Genomic DNA, 25,793 nt, shown 5'->3' with positions numbered 1-25,793 from the left:
AAGATTGTTATCTGTATTTAAGATATTGGGCGCCTTTTTAATAAAAAAAACAATATGCATTATATTCAAAGTCAACTTTATTGTCAATCTTCCAGTTTGGTACAGACCAAGCAGCAAACTCTGGGGAAGAGCCGGGACGCCAATACGGAAGTGCCACACATTGCAGTTCATATATTGGCCGATAGGCGATGACTGCAGAAAGGAGCGATTTCAATAGACCCCCATGTTAAAATGCCCAACTTTACAGCAGAAAAAAACATGTTTCTACCCCTGGCTGCAATACATATTATGAATATAGTTAAATTCCACCTTCATGATTATGGATCTGTGAGTGAATTGTTTTCTAACACGACCCTTTTATTTATATTAGGTCTTAACGTTTTTTCATAAATTAGGGCGTGGTCACATTGAGTGACGGCTCTGTCTAGTGACTGCTGCTGCTAGCTTCTTGTCTCTCTGCTAGCTGCTCCGTGAAGCTACTGGCACTCTGCCTGGTCAGTTCATCCAGGGAACACAACTTGACCTCGGCCGTGTTTGTTTGTTCTTCATGCTTATATATCGGACTATTGTGACTCGCTCTGCGGTTGAAACAGACGGTGCATGAATGCGGTTTTGCGGTAAGTGAAATTCGAGTACTTTAAAATCATTAATACATAAATAATCAGCTACGTAATGAATGTTAAGGCTTGGGTTAGCGTGTAAGCGAGTGGTAGCTACATCGGTGCTAACGATGCTAATCGTAGCCTCCAAGTTAAAATCATAGACTGTATATATAAAGGTTGAAACTAAATAGACAAGCGTTAAGTGGGATAATACTGTAGAACAAACGGCTTCTGTTTGAGGTTATAAAATAAGGTCATTCTTGTAACTTAGAGAGATATTTTATTATGTAGGTAGGAACTGTATGCATCGCTAAGGTTAATTTAAATTGGCTATGCTCAAGTATGTAGACAAGCTAATGTCGAAGTAGTGTATGTGAAATCAACCTCACAATAAGATGTGTGTATATTACAATTATTAATGTCATATTTCAAGATGATTAGGTTAGATATTACAATACGGTTGACGGTAAGCATTGGTAACACAACTTCCAAAGTTACAGTAAAATAAAAAGGACCCTGACTCGGACAATACACAATCCAACATGTTCAACAGAAGAGAATCAGTTATATTGTTTGTACACATGGTACTTTACATATATATCTGTTTGTTTAAGGTGTCCAGGTGATGCAGACAGGCTGGACCAGAGAGTGAGAGACAGAACTGGACTCCTCACAGCAGTTAACTTCAGCACAGGTACAAAGACTCTATTTTCATACTGTACAAAGAATCAATAAAGATATTGGTTTAAATAAATGAAGTATTGACTTGAATACACTGATATACTGTACATTAAACAATACTAAATACTAGATCACCTACACATCAGTTAAGTTGAGGGTTTTTTCCATGCAAAAAGTTACATTTAGATATTAACAAGCACTATGACTTTGTCAGCTTTCTAATTTAATGTATTGAAGGCAAAGATATTTAACACATAGTGAGAATTGCTACTATTTATCTCAATATTGTGGTAAAAGTTATTCTTTCAGTGACACAACAGAGCAAGCTTCTACAGTTGTACTACGTTTTGATAACAGTTAAATATTATTTTGATAATAACATATATTTCAATGTTGATGAACTTCATACTGTTCATTCATAATCTGATTGTCTTTGTAGCTCACTGTTGAAATAAAAAAAAAACATTACAATTACAAAATAATTATATCTACAGCCCCTAAACACACAAACACACCGCTTTCATAAATAACACACTTGTTCTGCAATAATATGTTTTATGTTTCCTGTCATTTTTGTTAGGAAAGGACATGCCTGAAAGACTCAACATCCAAGAAAAACATTAAAAGCTGATGCTATGAGATTTTAAGACCAGTACACGACATTCACTAAGAAACTACTTTTATTGTGAAAACAGTCAGCTGATCGAATGCAGCTATTTCCACATCTACACTCCATCAGCTGATTATTTCTATTTGCCTCACTTTATGAGCTTCACATCACTTGTGCCTTGTACCGCAGAGTTTGCAACGTCACAAATAAATGGGGCCAATCTTCAGTCAGATGTGAGTAATCTAACATTTTCAGTACGAATAATGGACAAAAAGAGTGCAAATACAAATTATTGAAATGTGAACCAAAACTTAATCAAACATGTTTTAAATAAAAAGCACATATGGACAGAAGGTGTAAACCTATTAAATGTATAAGTGAACACATTTAGTCAAATTAAGTGATAGACTAGGCCTGTGCAGTTGGTATCAGCTATGCCCAGCATGGGCTCCTCCATCAGGCCTGGTCCTCCTCGCTGAGGAAAGACCCTCAGTCCTCTCCAAACCAACAGACAGGACGTCCATCACACGGAGGTTTCTCCCTGAAGTCTCTGCAGCTCTCTGGACACCACGCTGTCTCAATCCGTCCACACTGAATATGAGAGGAGGAAAAATGAAAATAATAAATGCTTTAGACTATAAGAAATATAAAGTTGACTGTAGAGTTGCTCAGTTTTTTTAGATTGTCAATACTATTACTGTATAACTAATATATCAGGTTAAGATAAGGTGGCCAGATTTTCAAAATTAAACCGAGGACATTTTGAGTTTTGCCATCAATATATCATTAACATATCCAATTTTCTTCACTGTTAAAGAAAAAAGGGGGACAATTCTGGTTCAATGTAATTCGAACATTTTAACTGTTGGATACAAACAGAAGGACGATAGCTCATATGAGACTTCCAAAGGTCTTTTATTTTGAAACTGTACATCAGATTGTCCAGATTCTCTCTGAGTGACTAGATGGGGTGTCCTGCTATCACCCTGGAGTGAAATAAGTATTTGATACTGGATAGTTTTTATGTTATTCTTATCTAAAAACAGAGGGATGATAGCTCATATATGAGACTTCAAAGGTCTTTTATTTTGAAACTCTACATCAGATTGCCCTGATTCTCTCTGAGTGACTAGATGGGGTGTCCTGGCACAGAGGAGGCGGGACCTGCTGCGAGCTGGAAGTTCCAGAGCTAGCTGAAGCTACCAAGCTAAGCTAACATGCTCCCCATCTGCACACTGCCGTCGCATTTTACGTTTCTAAGGTAAGCGGACATGAAACTATTCAGCAAAACTATAAATAATAATCTAAGTTATTGAGTTTTTAGCATAATACTTCAGAATCTTAAAATCCCTTAACGTTTGTATGCAATTGTGCTAAATTCAACACTGGAATCAAGCAAATATTAATGTTTGCATGACATTAGTTATTTATATTTTGATATCACTTAACTATACGTTTAATACATTTAAGTCAAGCTAAGGTACATGTGATGGTAGCTAGTTAGTGCTCTTACCTGTGAGGCCTCCTCCAAACAGCATAATAACCAGACTGTATCATTAAAACTAAGTACCAGTTCTAGATCCTTGACTTTAGACAAACAATTCAAAAGACAAAATGTATTTAAAGACCAATCTTTATTTGAATGTGCCTCTTAACTTGAGATATTAGTTATACAGTAATAGTATTGACAATCTAAAAAAAATGAGCAACTCAACAGTCAACTTTATATTTCTTATTGTCTACTCTAAAGCATTTATTATTTTCATTGTTCCCCTCTCATATTCAGTGTGGACGGCTTGAGACAGCGTGGTGTCCAGAGAGCTGCAGATACCAGGGAGAAACCTCCGTGTGATGGACGTCCTGTCTGTTGGTTTGGAGAGGACTGAGGGTCTTTCCTCAGCGAGGAGGACCAGGCCTGATGGAGGAGCTGATACCATAGCTGATACCAACTGCACAGGCCTCGTCTATCACTTTATTTGACTAAATGTGTTTACTTATACATTTAATAGGTTTACACCTTCTGTCCATATGCGCTTTTTATTTAAAACATGTTTGATTAAGTTTTGGTTCACATTTCAATAATTTGTATTTGCACTCCTTTTGTCCATTATTCTTACTGAGAATGTTAGATTACACATTCACATCTGACTGAAGATTGGCCCCATTTATTTGTGACGTTGCAAACTCTGCGGTACAAGGCACAAGTGATGTGAAGCTCATAAAGTGAGGCAAATAGAAATAATTAGCTGATGGAGTGTAGATGTGGAAATAGGTGCATTTGATCAGCTGACTGTTTTTACAATAAAAGTAGTTTCTTAGTGAATGTCCTGTACTGGTCTTAAAATCTCATAACATCAACTTTTAATGTTCCTCTTGGATGTTCTTCTTGACCCTCAGAGGAGAAGAAAATGTCATGTCTTTCAGGCATGTCCTTTCCTAACAAAAATGACAGGAAACATAAAACATATTATTGCAGAACAAGTGTGTTATTCATGAAAGCGGTGTGTAGATATAGATATAGATATAATTATTTTGTAATTGTAATGTTTTTTTTTTTTTATTTCAACAGTGAGCTACAAAGACAATCAGATTATGAATGAACAGTATGAAGTTCATCAACATTGAAATATATGTTATTATCAAAATAATATTGAACTGTTATCAAAACGTAGTGCAACTGTAGAAGCTTGCTCTGTCTCACTGAAAGAATAACTTTTACCACGTTTTTTTATAGTAGCAGATAGCAAATAGTAGCAGTTCTCACTGTGTTAAATATCTTTGCCTTCAATACATTCAATTAGAAAGCTGACAAAGTCATAGTGCTTGTTAATATCTAAATGTACCTTTTTGCATGGAAAAACCCCTCAACTTAACTGATGTGTAGGTGATCTAGTATTTAGTATTGTTTAATGTACAGTATATCAGTGTATTAAAGTCAATACTTCATTCATTTAAACCAATATATTTCTTGATTCTTTGTACAGTATGAAAATAGAGTCTTTGTACCTGTGCTGAAGTTCACTGCTGGGAGGAGTCCAGTTATGTCTCTCACTCTCTGGTCCAGCCTGTCTGCATCACCTGGACACCTTAAACAAATGGATATATGTAAAGTACCATGTGTACTGCAACTCCCTCCTGGCTGGTCTACCTGAATGTGCCATCCGACCTCTGCAGCTCATCCAGAATGCAGCTGCTCGCCTGGTCTTCAACCTTCCTAAATTCTCCCACACCACGCCGCTCCTCCGCTCCCTTCACTGGCTTCCGATAACTGCTAGAATCCACTTCAAGACAATGGTACTTGCTTACCATGCTGCGAATGGATCTGGCCCTTCCTACATCCAGGACATGGTTCAACCGTACACCCCAGCACGTGCACTCCGCTCTGCATCAACCAAACGGCTCGCTGCAGGGGGACCCAAGTTCCCATCAGCAAAAACACGTGGGTTTGCTATCCTGGCTCCAAAATGGTGGAATGAGCTCCCCATTGACATCAGGACAGCAGATAGCTTACACACCTTCCGGCGCAGACTGAAAACTCATCTCTTTCGACTCCACTTCGAGCGATAGAACTATTAACAAAGCACTTATATGCTAATAAAGGGCTGGCTTATCTAAAGCCAGTTGAGTAGCACTTGAAATGTTTTTGCTCTATGAAGCCTGATGTACTTATATGATTCTGTTTTCCTCAAGTTTGTATTTTGTTGGTCGAACGCACTTATTGTAAGTCGCTTTGGATAAAAGCGTCAGCTAAATGCAATGTAATGTGTACAAACAATATAACTGATTCTCTTCTGTTGAACATGTTGGATTGTGTATTGTCCGAGTCGGGGTCTTTTTTCTTTCGACATTAGCTTGTCTACATACTTGAGCATAGCCAATTTAAATTAACCTTAGTGATGCATACAGTCCCTACCTACATAATAAAATATCTCTCTGTTACAAGGATGACCTTATTTTATCAACCTCAAACAGAAGCCGTTTGTTCTACAGTATTATCCCACTTAACACTTGTCTATTTCGTTTTAACCTTTATATATACAGTTTAACTTGGAGGCTACTATTAGTATCGTTAGTACCGATGTAGCTACTACTCGCTTACACGCTAACCCAAGCCTTAACATTCATTACGTAGCTGTAGCTGATTAAAATCATTAACACATAAATAAAGTACTCACATTTTACTTACAGCGAAACCGCATTCATGCACCGTCTGTTTTATCCGCAGAGCGAGTCACAATAGTCCGATATATAAGCATGAAGAACAAACAACCACGGCCGGCTTCAAGTTGTGTTCCCTGGATGAACTGACCCTGTAGCTAGCTTCACGGAGCAGCTAGCAGAGAGACAAGAAGCTAGCAGCAGCAGTCACTAGACAGAGCTGTCACTCAATGTGACCACGCCCTAATATATGCATAACTTTAAGGCTTAATATCTTTATACAGCCTATGGTACAGACAGAGAGATCGAAATACCGTTTCCCACAATCCCGAATATAAAACAAATGTATATAAACATGTGTGCAAATATGTATGTGTGTATATATATATATACATAATCAAAGACACATTTGTACATGTGCAAACATTAAGACCTAAATAAAAACACAACAATCAATATATACAACATAACAGTCACTTCAATTTTTGAGAATGTACATTAGTGCAAAATTATACATAGAATTCTGTATTTAACTACATTTCCTACCCTCTCAGACTGAAAGCAGCATCTCAGTGTGTCTCCTGATGAATACAGACCAGTTCAGCTGCAGGTGAGCTCACACTTTCCCTCTGTGCTGCAGGAATCATTCTGGTGGCCATCAACCCGTATGAGCCGCTGCAAATCTATGGATCCGACATCATCAACGCCTACAGCGGCCAGAACACGGGCGATATGGACCCTCACATCTTCGCTGTGGCAGAGGAGGCTTACAAACAGATGGCCAGGTGTGTGTGTGTGTGTGTGTGTGTGTTACCTGAGTAGCCTTGGTTCTAGTCTCCTCCCTCTCTCTTCTGGGTTTTTAGGTCAAAGCTGATCCAGAAATAGACCCATGGTGGTCTCACCGACTTTCTCCAAGTCTTGCTTTTTTTTAATCACACACACATACTGTTTTTAATGCTGTCTTTTACAGCAGGATATAACCAGTATATCTCTCTGGCCACCCTCTAGGAGTTTGTCACATACTGTATATATATGCTTGTATATATCAGGACTATATACCTAAGTTCTCTCTACTTTCTTTCTTCTCAGTTTAAGTTGAGGCTGGCAGTCACCCTCTCAGTTTGTCCATTAAGACGTAGCACTGTTGGAAAACAGTTGTACAACTCCATGCCTAACATAAAATGTAGGGCTTTACAATTAATTATATTCATAATATAAGATGTTACAGTGTAGCCTGTTAACAGGCAGATTGTTCCAGAGTCCGGAGGCTTAAAAAGCAAATGCCTGGTCACCATCCGAGATCTGGGAATATCACAGAGCCATCCGCTGATCTACAGGCTCACAAAATGAATCAGAAAAATCAGTGCTATGTGTTACAATACGTTTGTTAATACTTACTAAGAAGGTATGAATACCTACACGGAGCCGGTGTAAATTCTCTAGCACCTTGGTAATAAAGAAGCACCTTTTAATTACAAAACGGACTATTTGAAAATAACATACAAATATGCAATAAGTCCTATTTTCTTTACATAATAACTTAAATCAGATCAGCTGACACTGATGGACTCTGCTTAAGTGATTGTGAAACACTAGTCAAGTTTCTTTGCATGGTTTGAGATCAAAAGTCTCAAATAAGCATCACATGCCCACAACAGCAACCGTCCCTTCCTTGAATGTTTTTAACTATGAGACAAACATAATAAAGAAGGACTGAGAGAAGAAATATAGCAAAGCAAATACTCAGGGCTGAAATAAGAGCCAAAGGTAGGAAAATGCCAAAGAAGAAAAAGATAGTAATAGAATCAGCCTTCGGACCAGCAGCTCGGACTTATTTCAGAGAAAGCTGGCACACTGCTTCTTTAAATAGGTAGTAGGTGAAAGTGCAGATATATTAGAGCTTGCAAAGGAACACAAAGGGTTAATAATCTGTTTTCACACCTGGTCTGCCTGCAGGTGATGATTGTTGATGATGGCATCTGACACTTTCTATCTGCCCGAGTCCTAACTGTTATTATTTGTGTCACACTCGGTACACATTACAATCATCACCCTTAACCCTTTCACCCTATATTTAAAGTCATTAGGTTATGAAGCGCTTAAAAGCACCTTTATGCCAGGCAGAGCAGACAGTTCTCCAATGTTCCACATGTGATAAATCCTTATGTTGTTTTTTTAGGGACGAGAGGAACCAGTCGATAATTGTGAGCGGGGAGTCCGGGGCTGGAAAAACGGTATCGGCCAAATACGCAATGAGATACTTTGCTACGGTCAGCGGCACCACCAGCGAGGCCAACGTGGAGCAGAAGGTGTTGGCCTCCAACCCCATCATGGAGGTGAGGACTGCAGGAAGCTCTCTGTGGAGAAAGAGATTATTATATTAGTTTGATCTTAAAAGAGAAGCTGTTTCCCTAATCAAAGTAAATGTAACTTTATTGTCAATCTTCCAGTTTGTGTGTACAGACAGAGATCGAAATACCGTTTCCCACAATCCCGAATATAAAAACAAATGTATATACAAATGTGTGCAAATATGTATATATATATACACACACAGTCAAAGACACATTTTTACATGTGCACACATTAAAACCTAAATAAAAACATAACAATCAATATATACAAAATAACAGTTACTGACACTCAAAGAAACCAGAACCAGTGTTAAAATAGAAAATGATGGAGAGTTAGTGTGTAAACTAAAGGCCCTCCACGGCAAGAACAATAACGATATAATGATGATTTTAAATACATTGTTTATAAATTGTTTAAGGTGGATGGCTGAATCCACCCCACCATTATAGTGGCATTGACACTGGCGAACTAATATCCTCAGGATCAATTTTATGAACCATAGAAACAATGACAGCTCAAAATCCAATTCAAAGACTATTTTATTAAACTTACTGAGAAATTCATTTGATGCTACTGTGTACTTAAAATTGCAGCTCAAAACCCTTAAATAAAATGTGTGAAAGATTGGAAAAAGCTCAGTTACATAGCTGTGAGTTTGTCTTCAAAGTCTTGCATCATTTTTCCTCGCAGTTTGTCTTTCCCTTTCTCCACAGTATAGTCACAAGCTCAGTTGATTTGTAGATGATGGTCTGAATGTCATGCCCTCCCCTCTTGCTCTCTCCTCCTCTGGCATTTACTAACCCCTTCCTTCAGTTTCTGGCCTGGAGCTGCTTTCCACTGAGATAACACAGGTCTTATTCTTGTGTGTGTGTGTGTGTGTGTGTGTGTGTGTGTGTGTGTGTGTGTGTGTGTGTGTGTGTGTGTGTGTGTGTAGTGTGTGTGTGTGTGTTGTGTGTGTGTTTGTGTGTTGTGTGTGTGTGTGTGTGGTGTGTGTTGTGTGTGTGTGTGTTGTTTGTGTGTGTGTGTGTGTGTGTGTGTGTGTGTGTGTGTGTGTGTGTGTGTGTGTGTGTGTGTGTGTGTGTGTGTGTGTGTGTGTGTGTGTGTGTGTGTGTGTGTGTGTGTGTGTGTGTGTGTGTGTGTGTGTGTGTGTGTGTGGTGTGTGTGGTGTGTGTGTGTAGTGTGTGTGTGTGTGTGTGTGTGTGTGTGTGTGTGTGTGTGTGTGTGTGTGTGTGTGTGTGTGTGTGTGTGTGTGTGTGTGTGTGTGTGTCGCAGGCAGAGTGGATACCTGCTCTGCTGAAAGACTCCTTGTCTGCAGTGAAAGAGTGTGTGTTCAGCCTTAACTCAGCAAGAACCCTCTGTGCTCACACACCATTTAACTCTGTTCAAGCCGTCTGCTCAAATAGCTGGTGTGTGTGTGTAGCCTCGCCCGTCTACCAACTATTCCTAGTAGGGTCATTGATCAATTCCGTATCTTGAACTAATGCTGCTGACTTCCGGTGTGATTTGCTGATGGATAGTAGAACAACAGAAGTCCTTTAAAATATGTTTGTTGAGTGGGGATCAACCACACATGTATTTGATCGTATCTCAGGACAGTAGGAGAAGTTCTGGCGTGCTAGTGTAAGGATCAGGGGCTTTATTCATAAAGCTTCCTAGTAATGAGAGTAAGGAAAGGAAATTCTGAGAACAATGTTATGAGGTTTTCTAAGTATTTCTCCTTATACGAATACTAGATACTCATACAGATAAAAGTTTTTCACAAAGCCTTTTTAAAGAGAGCCCCGAGTCTGAAAAGGACTTTAAATTCTTAAGCCCCTTTTTCTTTTTCTTAAGATATCCAGAAAAGTACACAATTACTAAGCTTAAGGCGCGACCACACCCTTTCACCGCTTGTAACACAAATAGAAGAACTACTAAAAGTATCACAATGGTAAAAAATAACAAGCAATATGATACAGCAACTTAACAGAAAGTCATTATTTAGATTTCACTCTCCTTTTCGTTGGCCACTATAAGTTTCCTAATATAAATCACCCCTAAGCTCCGACTCCTTGCTAGAATTTTTGTGAATAATGTTCTTGGTTGAGATAAGGCAATAAGAGATGAGGTACTTTATTGATCCCAAATTGGGACATTTTTGCCAATTTTAATAGTGCTTATGAGAGGTAGAATAGCCGTTTATCGCTGTGTCTTTATGCTAAGCTAAGCTAATAAGATCAAACTCCTGGGAAAGAGCGAGACATAAAAGCGCCTAAAACATTTGAATATAGTTACTTTTTTCCTTACTTGTACTTATTTTCTTCTCCATAATACCCAAACCACAGTAAAACTCGACAAAGGGAATATTGCAACTACTTCTCTATATTCTCAATAATAATTGTTTTGCTTTTTTATTTTCTTCTGTCTCTCAGGCCATTGGAAATGCAAAGACCACCCGAAACGACAACAGCAGTCGCTTTGGGAAATACATCGAGATCGGCTTCGACACCCGCTTCCGTATCATCGGCGCCAACATGAGAACATATCTGCTGGAGAAATCACGAGTGGTGTTTCAGGTGAGCGCACACATGCACTGGAGTTTGCATCGACGCACACACGAGGTGTTTTGTTTGTATTGTTTAAGTGGAAATCTCATTGACTTGCACTCATTGCTTCACTCATCACAGTCGATTACCCCTGGCTAAGCCCATCTGATCCACAGACACGGTTACAATTTACTAATCTACAATTTCTCTACACTTCTACTATTACTTTTTAATCTTTCTTTTATGCCGTTACCACTTTTGTGCCGGTCATAAGTCAGGGTGGCATTGCCGTGTCCTTCATTAATCACCACCAGGTTCCTGATGGCACATGTTGTCCCTGCTGGAGGTCGTTGAATACACTCAGTACTTCAGCTGACCTTACACTCTGGCTTTCTGCATGATTTCAATCCAAAGAGAATTTTCTAAAAGTATGATCTGTGATTTCTTATTGCATTTGTCATGAATACTCTACTAGCTTGTTTAACATAGGATAAGATTAGATTAACCTTTATTAATCCCTGTAGGTACATTCAGGTTTCAAAGTTCAGGTAGGAATTCACACAATGATAGAAAGTAAACAATGTAAGTAACAGCATAAATAAAAATAACAACGTTAGGATTCCCTGACATTTAAGGTGTGTTTGCTAAATTATTCCTCAAAGCCTGTCAGCACTAATGTATTTACACAATGTACTATAGCCATTATGAAACACATTCAGGGGTGTGTATGCAGGCATTAAAATGATTGTACTGTATCCAGAACCTGTGAGTTATAGTTTTCTGCCTAGTTTGAACCATTGCTGCAGAAAGCCCATTTGGAATCTTAATAATGTGTATACAAACAACTGCTTCAAACATTACAATAAAAACAATTACATTATAGTCAAATGTGATGAGTATTATGCATATTATTGGTAGAGTTGTTTGGCACTCTACCCTTAAATTGAAACGTCACATTCAAAATACTAATTGTCTCTTGGATGTGAAATTGTAGATGACATATCACACACCTAAAGCACTGTTAAGTCACCATGACTCAGTGGTTAATTGGCTTCCAGTGGCTCACACATGATTTGGTTTACGTGCTGCACACACCATATGCACACATGCATGAGTTCACTGCAAGCTGTTTGCCTCATGGCATATGGTGAAGTATGGTACTCTATTAGCTGGACAACAAGCAGGCACCATGCGGGAAAATAAACATACATAACCCTGTTTCTTTGAAAAGCATCAAGGAGGTGTCTCACAATTCAGAAATATCCGACCTCTCACTTAAATGTAACCATGTATTGGTGCATACTGCACACAGTGACCTAGTAGCTAAGACAGCTACCATATGATTGCAACACACCTAGTTTTATTTTAGCCTCCTATTATTATCTCTACATGCAATGTCTCTGACTTTACTATCAACATCAAATGAAGGAAAAGCTACCCAAAAGTAATAACTTTAAAAAATCTGACATTTCGACTCTCTTTGAAATGGCATCCATTCTGACTGACTGGTGGGGAGTTTGATGTGTTGAACCTCTGTGTGAACAACCCTACACACCCTTGCTTATGTTGCCCATCATTTAACAATTATGCTGACCCCGGTCGAAAATGCTAAAATATACCGACATTTTAAAATAATTAACAACATAATTGCCATTTTATGCAGGAAGTGAATGTTGGCAATGAAAGGACTCTTTCTATGCTTGACATCTTCAAAATTATGAAGACATGCAGTCAAGAAGACACTCACACACACACACACACACACACACACACACACACACTCTCTCTCTCTCTCTCTCTCTCGCTCTCGCTCTCGCTCTCTCTCTCTCTCTCTCTCTCTCTCTCTCTCTCTCTCACACACACACACTCTGAGGCACTATGTTTCTGAGTATGAACCAACACTGTCTGTCAGTCCTGCCCTGGTGTCCTTTAGAGCAGAAGAAGTATGCAGTAAAACATTTGTTCTCTACAAAGACAGGCAGGAGGAAGAGGTAGAGCAAACAGAGACAATCCGTCCGTCACTGTGGGTTACAGCATGACACACCCCCCTAAAATGTCAAAGACATTCTTCCTCTAGATTTAATTTGTGTCATTTTCTTATCTAAATCCATCTTTAGATATCATTTTCTCTCTACAGCGTCCCCCCCCCCCCCCAAAGTCTCAGACAATATTAGGTGGTTTGTATCCAAGTTAGACAACGTTTACAAGCTTTTTTCTCTTGTATAACTTTATTGTGTCTTCACCGAGTTACTGGTGGAGCCAGTATGTCAGTGTCTAGATCAGATTTTTGTTCACACATACATACACACACACACACACACAGACACACACACACACACACAGACACACACACATTGTTGGGGAATGAGGATGTTGGCAGACGCCGTTATCCTTTTCCTCCTCACATTTCTCACCTGCTTGGCTCCAGTACCGCCCACTTATAGGTATGTGTATGTTGATATTCTATGTACAGTATGGGTGTAGTAGCACCAATATAGGACACAGGTGACAGGTTTGTTTACAACACACTACTGACATCCTAAACATTAATTGTTATGCATATATTTGCCAATGGTTTGATATATCAGGTAGAACTTCATCACGGGTACGGGTATAAACGCACAACCTGTTTTATTCTCATCTGACTCGATTATATCTGTTGATATGCCCTTTAGCAGGGCACTAAATCACCAGCTGCTCCAGTGAGGCTTCCAGATGTTCAACTGTATAATTGTACTGCACATAAGATAATACATTTTCTCAGACACACACATGATTTTCCCTGCATGTATTCTGGTTACAATAATGTGCAGATCAATATTCAAAATCCATGCGATAGATATATTTGAATTCACTGAGCATGCTACACTACATGTACCATTTCCCTCACGTTATCTTCATGCTTTCTTCCAGGCGGACGAGGAAAGGAATTACCATGTCTTTTATCAGCTCTGTGCATCCTCCCATCTGCCTGAATATGAGAAACTAAAGCTCAGTAAGTATCTACACACACACTCAGAGCTGCACAGTTGACAGTCATACCATATGCATGTTAAAGTGGGCTGGAAACATACTGTATATCATCTGCCTTACAGCTCTTACATTTGCTGTTCACAAGCAGTGAACTGATTGTGTCTATTCGCAGAGGCTCTCCACAGCAGGGGAAACACTAAACACCCATTATTGGCTCAGCCTGAAAAAGAATTACAATTTAATGTGCAGTAAATGAGAAACCGCTTCTAACTGCCGGCTCAGAATAGAATCGATAAAAAAACATTTCTCCCTTCCACATTAAACTCTTCATTAACCGCAGTGTAGTGTCCGCCAGATATCAGATTTGCTATCACTTTTAGACGTATGATACTCATTGACTCTGAAGTAGAACATGCTCTCATACAGAGCGCTCACACTGTGGACCTGCACCTGCTCATCCTAGTCAACACACACACACACACACACACACACACACACACACACACACACACACACACACACACACACACACACACACACACACACACACACACTGCTGGCACTGTCACTTAAAGCCACTCAGTTGGCATTCTCTCACTGTCGTACACACACACACACACACACACACATACACACACACACACACATACACACACACACACACACACACACACACACACACACACACAGCTGCTGTCTTTTCCTCTCCTGCTGACTTCCTGGCTCAGTTAATGGAGTGGTTGTCACAGTCGTGTCATTGCCTTTCGTTGCCAGGCAACATGCCATGCTTCAGTGTGTATAAATGAACTGATTGTTGGAAAGTTGAGCTAACATCTCTCTTACACAGAAGAGCTCTTGATTCAGCTTTTCTTTCCAAAGAAATCCTGAACCGTCTGTGAAACGTTGCACTGATGTCACTGTGAATGATTTTAACAGACAGCGCCCCCTAGTTAGTAAGAAACAGCATGTTATCTTATAGGGGGGCTTTCTAAATCTCGCAGAGCTAATGTTATAATTGCCGGATTTGGCACTCACCAAAATCACACTGGTGTGAGTTATTCCCTTCTAGTTTACCTAAAACAAAAGCACTTTACTCAGTGTCTATCAGGTTGAATATTAAATAAATTAACATGTTTGATTAAATTGTGTATATGATCATTTTCCAATCCAGATCTGCATGATGAAGGAACATGCTGTGATGTACCCATGTTGCACAAACTGCACATTTTCTTATTTATTCCCTCCCTCTCCACTCAGGCAATGCAATGGAATTCCAGTACACCAAGCAGGGCCGCAGCCCCGTTATCGAAGGCGTGGACGACACCAAGGAACTCTGCTCCACTCGCAATGCCTTCACTTTGCTCGGTAACTGACACCATCACACAAGAGTAAATACAGAGTAGAGTAGTGAGAAGTAGCATAACATACCACAAGTAGCATATTTTTCCAGAAAGATTATAGATTTGAACGAAGGTTAAGGATGGGCTTTGTTAAGTGGGGGTTGAAATTGCTAAATAAATGCAAAGAGTGAAAGTAACTCCTACAGTCTTACCACAGGGCTCAGTTGCATGATTTAGCAAATTGTCTGATGAGTAGAGAGGGCGTGGTAAATGGCATTAAGTTGGGATTTTCCACATCAGTAACGTATGCAGCAGCAGGTTCCTTGAGAGGTGGAAGTAGAGAGGACATGGGCTTGATCATGGTGAATCGAGGCTTATTTTTAAGTGGCAAAATCGATCTAGTAAACCTCAATTGACTGTTAAGACATCTGTACGGGTATCTGTATGCATGGTTTAGGAGAAAGGCATTGAAATATAACATAAAAATACAAATTCAGACTGAGATGAATATGATTGCAAAAGAGATGATAAGAGGAGAGAGAGAGAACGATTGGCTTCATGGAGTGTTGTTAGATGTAGGATGTAGGCGATGAGATAATAACCTGTGTGTGTGTGTGTGTGTGTGTGTGTGTGTGTGTGTGTGTGTGTGTGTGTGTGTGTGTGTGTGTGTGTGTGTGTGTGTGTGTGTGTGTGGTGTGTGTGTGTGTGTGGTGTGTGTGTGTGTGTGTGTGTGTGTGTGTGTGTGTGTGTGTGTGTGTGTGTGTGTGTGTGTGTGTGTGTGTGTGTGTGTGTGTGTGTGTGTGTGTGTGTGTGTGTGTGTGTGTGTGTGTGTGTGTGTGTGTGTGTGTGTGTGTGTGTGTGTGTGTGTGTGTGTGTGTGTGTGTGTGTGTGTGTGTGTGTGTGTGTGTGTGTGTGTGTGTGTGTGTGTTCCCTTGCAGGTATTAATGAGTCCTATCAGATGGGGCTGTTCCAGGTTTTGGCCGCTATTCTTCATCTGGGAAACGTGGAAATAAAGGACCGAGACTCAGACAGCAGCATCGTTCCAGTGAGGATAACATTTATATGCCAGTACTGGAAAACTGGAACACTTCTAAATGGGACAAGTAGAATAAGTACAATTACAGATATTTCAATTTGTATATCTAGTTTTAGGATACCCTGTATTATGCTTAATTTTCAGTGAATAGTACATCTTGACACGACTAATATCAGTCTTTGTACCAGATCCTTTTCTCCTTTCATGTTGTCTCCTAGTGATGATTTGAATCTCCTCCTTTCCTCTTTAGCCCAACAATCGCCACCTCTCAGCGTTTTGTGAGTTGGTGGGCGTGACCTACGAGGACATGTCTCAGTGGCTGTGCCACAGGAAGCTGAAGACGGCCACGGAGACGTATGTAAAGACCGTCCCCCGCCTGATGGCAACCAACGCCCGTGACGCGCTCGCCAAACACATCTACGCCAAACTCTTCAACTGGATTGTGGAGCATGTTAACAAAGCGCTGATCACCAACATCAAACAGCACTCCTTCATCGGAGTCCTGGACATCTACGGGTACGTCTGTCTGTGTGGAATATCCAGCCAATCTGATGTTACTCATTTTCTGTAATGTGTTAATAGACATCACAGTGTCCACCATGGCTAAATGCAGTAGAAGTTAGTTTCCCTGACTTTTCCTAACTTAAAAGTACCGTAAACAAAGGCAAGGGAAACGACATTCCCAGTTTTTTATTTGCTCATTTGACTGAGCAAGATTGTCTCTTTTATATGTTCTTCCACTCAAGGTTTGAGACGTTTGAGATCAACAGCTTTGAGCAGTTCTGTATCAACTACGCTAATGAGAAACTCCAGCAGCAGTTCAACATGGTGGGCAGCACACTATATTTACCCTTTTTTAGTTGTTATTGTTTGATGCAAGTACACAGTTGAATCCCCTCATGTGTGTGTGTGTGTGTGCAGCATGTGTTCAAGCTGGAGCAGGAGGAGTACATGAGGGAGCAGATCCCCTGGACTCTGATCGACTTCTACGATAATCAGCCCTGCATCAACCTCATAGAAGCTAAGATGGGCATCCTGGACCTGCTGGACGAGGAGTGCAAGGTACTACTTTATCTAAGCCAGTACATCATATTAGGGCTGTATCCGAATATTCGTTAGTTGGAGTACTATTGGAGTCAATATCGTTATTCGGATATTCGTTTTTAATTTTTTTATTTATTGAAATCTCCAATATCAACGTAAGAGCTTGTGCCTCTTCGGGGGGTGCTAACACTCCGTCTTTATATGTAGATATGACTTTTTCTCCATTAATCTCCGTCTCGTTGTTTCCATAGCAACAACAACTTCCTGTCAGCAGCGCTAACTCTCCTTCAAAATAAAAGCATGCCCATACAAAATAGAAAGCCAAGCCAAATTACACTTAAGACATATACAACTGCAACGAAAGTAACACTATCCTTTTCAATTTCAAAGAACACAAATTGGGTTACATTAACAAATAACTATAAAACAACAATACTGTAGAATAACAAAATGAATGCCGTGAATACACCGAAATACACGTGTTGAAACGGTTCACTGCTGATTACTACGCACCCCCCCGCGCGGAACGAATATTCGAATATTCACTGCTGATTACTACCGAATCTCCGGAGCCTGAAAAATAGTATTCGGGACAGCCCTACATCATATGTGGGGAAACAAGTAAGAGCAGTAAGAATGATTCAATAAGGGGGTTCAAGAGAACAAATGTACACACTGTTTGTTAGAGTCAAGCTTTTTTAAATGTAACATTTAATTGAGTTACCGTTACCATTGGATATATACAGGGAAAAAAGCGATTTTGAATTCCTCAAAAAGTTAACAAATGTCCAGTTGAACTCGAGGAAGAACTGAATTGGTGGTTAAGGACACAAAACACTTTTTTGGCCATAACATAATATGACAAATTCACACACATTTCTAGTCAAATATAGTGATACATCTCAGATAGCCATAGAAATAAACTACAACTTTGCTTCTTGGCAGAATAATACAACCACAAGGCAATCGTTTTTAATGTTTTGATTTAGGGGCAGGGAGAGTAAGATTATTTTCGTCTGCCCATGACTGATATTACTTTGATGCTTCTCACCATGATTGAAACACACTTTAGATGCAGAGAGATTTGTTTCCAGCACATGACAGACAGAGCAATGTGTTATTCCTATATCACCATTTTTTTTAGAAAATCATTATATCTCCTTAAAAGGTCTGTCCTAAAAAATGCATTTCATCCTGTTTGTTTTGTTTGCAAGACAGAAATATAAAGAGTAAATGGCTTGGTCCTACTGTAAGTCTTCTAATCGTTAGTCTGTCTTTCAACAAGAGTCTGCATTGGCACACAAAGACAAATATATACATTTACATAAGTCTTGCTCACCTATGAAAACTGCTGGTGGGAATAAAACATTCTCATCAATATAAAAAAGCAGGAGAATTAAAGTGAGTCCGAGCTGCATATTGAGCAGAGCATTGTGGGTGGTGGTTGAACTTCTCCCACGTTCTGCTTTACATTTTGTGACTGTCGAACTTCCAGTGCCTCCCACCACACTAGACCTGAACCTGAACACCTACAGAGTTCACCCGACTCTGAAACCCAGTATGAAACATTGACAACTTTATGGTAAACAAAATGAAACTAAACACGCTTTTTCAGTCGTAGTCAATTCACAGTTAGATGGGATGTTTTCATTGTGTTGTAATTGCTTTACACGACTATGGCTGACTCCCATTAGTAGACTAATAAGTTGACTAATTTGTTGTTCATGCCGTAGTCAGCTGAGTCTTTTTCTTGTTGATTTATCATTAGTAATTTGTAATACTTATTATGCTGAATGACTAATTTCCAATAAAAATATTCAGCACATCTCTGGTAGATGCACATTTTAAAGTGATACTTTTGCATGATTGCTTGTTGAGAAACTCACATTTGTATACATAGTCATTTGATTTTGTGCATTTTTAAATGGCTAAAATCCCAAAGCTCCCTCCATAGGTGCTGCAGCACAGACAGTACGAGTAATATAAAGCACTTTATGAACAATCAAGCATGTGAACATGTCACAGTAGAGGCACAAAATACAATTAAGAAACCTGAAAATGAGCATAATTGGGCCCCTTAAAGTTGAGAAAAGCCCCGAACACAACTTAAGCTAATGTTGGGCAAAGCTTTGGTTGAATGTATATGAAATGTCGAGATCAAATTTAGATTTGTGAGTTAATATTCAGGTGGAAACCTGTGTAGAGTTAAGGCAGTGCTTATATCAGCACCATCGACACACTTTCACAGCGGAGCAGGTTTACACACAATGCTGACTAATCTCTCTGTGGCTCTCAATGACTGCAAGGTCGTTTTACAAGCTGTTGACATTTGAGGTGGTCCACATTGCTAACATATTTGCAAGGTAATGCAAACACAGAATGGACAACTGCTTTGTCTTGTTGGTGAAAAAAGAATCAGAAAAATACACTCTTGTGGGATGATTTGTAATGTAATTACAATGCTTTAGATATGTTTAAATGTTCATAGTATTTCTGTATTTATAAGCAGATAGTTATACATATTTTCTTACCGTTTGTTTCCACTGTGTCTTCTCCCTTTCTCCACCAGATGCCCAAAGGTACAGATGATTCTTGGGCTCAGAAACTTTACAACACACACCTGAAGACCTGCTCCCTCTTTGAGAAGCCACGCATGTCCAACCGTGCCTTCATCATTGAACATTTTGCTGACAAGGTGGGCTGCACTGACCAGACCTCATAGTGTTAAATGTGGTTGAGCTACTGAAGGAAAGCTCAGCAGAAAACAGATCGGCTGCAGTGGCTGCTGCAGTGCTGGGGTTATTTTTAGCATTGCTCGAGGACAGATGACTTTTTGTTATTGTTGTCATTGTATTCACACTAAAAGCTTTACTGCAATGAAATGTTTAGAGTACATGTGGTTGACTGGTTTAATCCAGTGTAATAAAATAGGTTTCGTATCGTTTAAAGAGTGTATGACTCAGTGTGACTTTTTATATCCCCACTATAAGGTTACATGATTAACAGGGGAAGTCTAACGTAGGCTTTCCAGTGAAGTCCCCCCACATTAAAATAGGATTCTTGGAGATATTTCTGACCAGACATTTGCAAGGGTTGATGTTGTATTTAAAGACACGTGCAGTAAGAGTTAATATCTGCACATGAGCTAATGGGAAGGCTTTACTGTCACTGGTCAGATTAATAACCTGTTAAACCAAGAGATAGAAACGTTTACCTTTTTTATAAATTAACCCTAAAGATTAGGACTCTTTCTTTGGGTTAGATGACACCTAAAAAAAAAATGCAAGGGAGAGTAGCTAAACTGTCCTTTCTCATCAGAAATGAACAACATGGATAAATCCCACTCTCTGGTTTTATAACACACACTGCTCTTTTGTTGCCGAGCAGGTGGAGTACCAGTGTGACGCTTTTCTGGAGAAGAACAAGGACACGGTGAACCAAGATCAGGTCAATGTGCTGAAGGCCAGCAAGGTGAGGAGTAAAGGCACACTTCTATATTACATATATTCATAAAATCACTGTTAACATCTACATTTAAGGCCAGATCTTAACCAGATGTACGTGCAGAGAGCGTTTTGAACACTGTACAACTCGAATGCTATGAAGCGTCCACTGAGATCAAAGCCAAAGAGGCTTTGATCTCAGTGGACGCTAATGGATAGCTGGTGCACCTGGTGTGAGTGGGGGGAAATACAAAAACACTGTAATGTGTATTGAGCAGAAGTCCCATCTGCAGCCTCAAGAAAGCAGCGCCCCCCTCTGGCCATGTGGAAGTAGTTTTGACGTCAAAATGTATGACAATTGGTCGATCCGGGATATTTAAATTCAGAGAGGTTCAGGTTTTATATACAAATCATAGACCAAGCTGAACACACACAAACAATAAGATGCAGTAAGAAAATAACATTAATATATAAATGAATGTAAACAAAGAAAACTAGAAGGCCCCTCTGCCTAAATGTGAAAGACTTATTAAGCCAAATTAGCAGTATGACTTCCAAATCCATGCACATCAGTTGTATGTGTTCATGTGTAGACACAATATGGTCCTAAGCCTTTAAATCCTCATCGCTGTTTTATTACACACACACACACAGAGATTGAGCATTTTGGACAACACACACAACATCAAAGTGACTATCGACTGTTCTCTTATAGACTCTAACAAGAGCAGAATTGGGTAAGGGTTGAAATACAGTTTGCGCTAAACACTAACATCATCACTTAACACATACACACAGTGCACACATACACACACATTCTAATGGTGTGTAGTCCTAACGTTGGCAAGGAAATCAGTAAGATTTAAACAATCGGGATTAAACGGTAATGAGCTCTTAAAGAGATTTAGTCTAATTACCTTTTGTTTAACTTCCCTGCCAAGCGTATCCCGTTATTGTTGTTGTGTGTGTGTTGTGTGATTATGTGTGTGTGTAGCTGATGGTTTGCGTATACCACGAGGAGCACATACTGTATGTAAAATGTCTCCTCAACAGGGAGAACAATTGTAAACTCTATCTTATGTATTCATCTGTCCTTGTATAAACCCTTCCTCAACTGTCAGAAAAATAACTGAAAACATGTTTTGTAAAACATCAACATTAGCATGCAAAAAACAAAATGATGATTTTAAATATCCTCGCTATGAATCGGGTTTTTGGGATTACCCGTCGATGAAAAAAGAAATTCCTTAGTTCTCTATAAAGCTCCTGCTGTTGATAGCCATTCAGTTAAAGGAACATTCTGGTTTATAACAATTTTGTTTTATTTTTGTTTTCTTGGTTGTGATTTCTCTCAGTATTGATTAATTTGTACTAACAAGGGGTACAAAGCAAAGGTTTTAAACAGTTTAGCCCATGGGTGTCAAACTCAAGGCCCGGGGGCCAAATCCGGCCCGCGACTTCATTTTCTGCGGCCCTGCAAGAGCTCTGAAAGAATATCATTTTTATTATACGATTACATGCCGATTTACAGAAGCACGTTGCCCATAAACTACATGTCCCACAATGCATCTCTCATTTGACTTTTCCCTTAGAATTTGACTTTTTTTTTCAAAATGTTACTTTTTTTTCTTCAGAATTTGGCTTTTCCTTTAAAATCAATTTGACATTCTCACTGAAGAGACTTGCAATTATTTGCCCTAGACTTCTGCTTTCAGACGTAGTTAATTATGAAGTTATTACCCTATCCCATAATAATCCAATGCAGGGGCAATGATGTAATATAATACATTATTTTATATATATTAAACATTTATATATGTATTTTTATATAGTCTTAAAGTTACAACTGGCCCTTTGAGTGCAACCATAATGCTAATGTGGCCCGAGATGAAATTGAGTTTGACACCCCTGGCCAAATGATCGAAACCCAAAGTAAACACACCTGAAAATATTGCTTATAATCCTTCATTTCACAGTAAACCTAGCGTGTGCATCACTACAGTAAGTGATGTGATTATGATGAATCTGTACTCCCCGTGGGGAAGGTTGAATATGCGGTAAACAATTCGATTTGGCTCAAATGTAGATTTTCTTTAACCATTTGTTTGTAAAGCATTTCATTAAAACATTTTGAATCCGGAAACATATCAACAGTACAAAGGAAATTATTATTTTACTTCAATATTGAAGTAATTTGCTTGTATCAGTAGGCTTTTAGTGGTGGCCATGTATTAAAAAGCAGGTGCCTTGTTAAAACAATTCAGAGGCGCCCGACTAATTGCTGCGACAACAAATTAACCCTTTATATTTCATGTAAAGGTAAACCAGGCTAAAATTAGGCTAATTGGAGCTATTGTTAAAATCCTGCAATCGTCTTGCTACTCGTTTCTTGCCACAGTGGATTAAGTCCCAGATCTAAGTAGATGGCCAAAATCTATGAAAAAAACCCAGGTGCTATACAACAGGAACTTTCTTTAAGTCTACGCAGTTAAATACTCGTGTGTAATGGCTCCACTGTACCCGCATTGCTCACACTGTACTGGGACCTGCAGAACACTCAGTAGACTCTCCTTCCTGCTGACGTCTCCCTGCAAGTCTAATCAATACAGTGCATCGGAGAATTGCCTGATGAGATTTTCCATGACGCATTGCTATCCAGGAATGCGATCAGACAGATACAATTCCACCTTGTGACCGTTTCCCAACCACAGACATGCTTTATACGTCATGCACGTATCATGTTCCTCCCATCCATCTCAGCCTCATCATTAGTCTGCCTGGTTTTCCATCTTCTTTTCAGTTTTATATTGTGATGTGTTTTAAAGTTTTCAAAGGGGAAATACTGATTTTTTCCCTTCTTTTAATGTCATTGTGTCTCCATGTGTTGTCCATGTATGTTTGGTTCTGTCCTCATCATGACAACCCTTCCCTGCCAGCAGAAGGTAAACAGAGGCGTTCCTTCAACGCTGGTCCGCCTGTAGCTCTTCCTTTAGCTTCTTTTCCTTTTTCCCAGTTGTGTGTGTGTGCATTTGTTTGCTGCATGGGGAGCACCAAAGGCACTCTGGGAGGAGAAAAGGGGATTCAGATAGAGACAAAGGAAGGAGGGTATTTTTATGTTTTCACAGCGATGCCGAGAGCGTGCAGCACGTAAAGCCTTTGTTATCCCGCTTGATGACGCTGGCCAGAGAAGCAGCATGGCAGGAGGAGGACCTGAACATAACACAGCATCCTCCTCATATAACCTCACAGTTATATGGAACATGACTGATGTGTGTGTGCATCATACATGATACTTTTTATGTCATAATCTCATGGCAAGGTAACGCCTTGCACTCATATATGGCCACTGCATATCGTGATATATGAGAAAGCATAACCCTTAGATTTTTTTTATTGGCTTTTAAAAACATTATAACAACTCTTTGACTGTAAATAGGTTTAACAATTGCTAATCAACAAATCATCAATCTACTCACTTTAACTAAGATGAATTAAATGGATACTTCACCCACATTTATATCAATAACACTGCGTCTGGTGTTACCTTAAACTTTTTTCTCGCATTCCATGGTAAATAATGAATCCACAAACGGAGACATTTCTGAATAAATTGAAAAAAGGGGGACGCGTTTATCAACAATATAACTATTAAAAAATATAAATGTACAAATTCTCATACAACTCGTGCGGTACTTATCCTATCTAACCAAACACATCGCTTAACACCTACACTTGAGCACTCCTTGCATAGACAAGTAGGACACCTGCGTAACATGGACACTTTGTATCCAGATGTGTTTATAATAGTAAGGTTTTAGGTCAAGACTAGTTTCTTCACAAATCCATATAGCTGAGCGCGAGTAAATTATATGATCATTTTTGGGGTGAAGTTTTCCTTTAACTCATGTCAATCTTAAACCTGATAACTAAACTAGATTACGTGATTACTTTAGACATTTAAAAATGATCGTGGTTCTCAACACTCAAGTCAAAAATGTAAAGGCTTGTATGAAATGCTCAAATGAAAACTCTCATTGTGCTCGGTAAGGCCGTATGCAATAGGTAAGAGAAATCCATACGCATGCCAAGAAGATACTGTTGGGTACTACAACCATAGCTCTTAAATAAGCATTGTAGTTGCACTGAAGCTTAATCTAACATTACATCCAGAGCAGAATGCTGTGTGGTTAACCTTTATTTCAGTAAATCAATAACGCCTGCTGTCTAACGCTGCCATCAGCTGCTCTGTTTGTGACTGTGTGTGTGTGTGCTGCTGTTCCCAGTTCCCCCTGCTGGTGGAGTTGTTCCAGGACGGGGAGAAAGCCACCAGTCCCACGGGCCAGGGCCCCGGCACCGGAGGACGGACCCGCCTCAGCGTCAAACCTGTCAAGGGCCGCGAGAGCAGCAGCAAGGAGAACAAGAAGACCGTCGGCTGCCAGGTTCACATTCAATTCAATTGAAATGTATTTATATAGCCCAATATCACAAATCACATTAGTCTCAGAGGGCTTCACAAATCAACAAACACGAATGACAACAAACATATCTGAGAATATAGTAAAAAAGATAAATGTGAAAATACCAATGAATGGGTACAAAACACAATGACACAAATACACTTAGATACAATAATTAATATTCCATAAAATAAAGGGTCCATGCGGATGTTTAAAACCAGTCCTAACTGTACGCTGTAATAAAGAGGAAAGTCATATCTCCTCCAGTGTTTGAGTTTATTGGTTTGTCCTCTTACATGCGTGCATACAGTGGTGGAAATGAATGAATGTACTGTTCTTAAGGACTTGAGTATTTTAATTGCACAAATTGAGATCAGTTCCAGTGCGTGTTGGTAGATATCAGAGCACATTTCAAATATATTAGATGTCCTCTTTACCCACATGCCTACTTACTGTATGTACATTAATTATATTTAAAGTGAAAACACACATGGATTTGCTTCAATGATTTGACAGCCTAGTTAGAAAATACAAAAGTGTGATGATGATGATGATGATGGTGGTGATGT

The 25,793-nt window shown here is 39.4% G+C and overlaps 1 protein-coding gene across 5 annotated transcripts in view; it reads left to right on the top strand.

Moving 5' to 3' along the window:
• Window positions 1-25,793, top strand: part of myo5aa (myosin VAa) — a 72,226-nt gene that overhangs the window by 22,150 nt on the left and 24,283 nt on the right. For all 5 annotated transcript variants that reach the window (XM_034235535.1, XM_034235538.1, XM_034235534.1 and 2 more), the window contains exons 4-15: window positions 6,692-6,836; window positions 8,231-8,387; window positions 10,818-10,961; window positions 13,845-13,926; window positions 15,162-15,269; window positions 16,183-16,289; window positions 16,531-16,796; window positions 17,027-17,108; window positions 17,202-17,342; window positions 19,894-20,019; window positions 20,712-20,795; window positions 25,051-25,206. In XM_034235535.1, the coding sequence (XP_034091426.1) occupies window positions 6,692-6,836; window positions 8,231-8,387; window positions 10,818-10,961; window positions 13,845-13,926; window positions 15,162-15,269; window positions 16,183-16,289; window positions 16,531-16,796; window positions 17,027-17,108; window positions 17,202-17,342; window positions 19,894-20,019; window positions 20,712-20,795; window positions 25,051-25,206 (1,598 nt within the window). The remainder of the gene's footprint in view (window positions 1-6,691; window positions 6,837-8,230; window positions 8,388-10,817; window positions 10,962-13,844; window positions 13,927-15,161; window positions 15,270-16,182; window positions 16,290-16,530; window positions 16,797-17,026; window positions 17,109-17,201; window positions 17,343-19,893; window positions 20,020-20,711; window positions 20,796-25,050; window positions 25,207-25,793) is intronic.

This window comes from Gymnodraco acuticeps, unplaced genomic scaffold (assembly GCF_902827175.1).
Source record: "Gymnodraco acuticeps unplaced genomic scaffold, fGymAcu1.1, whole genome shotgun sequence".
NCBI lineage: Eukaryota > Metazoa > Chordata > Actinopteri > Perciformes > Bathydraconidae > Gymnodraco > Gymnodraco acuticeps.
Note: the sequence above shows the minus strand (reverse complement) of the source record. Positions and strands in the feature narration are given on the sequence as shown.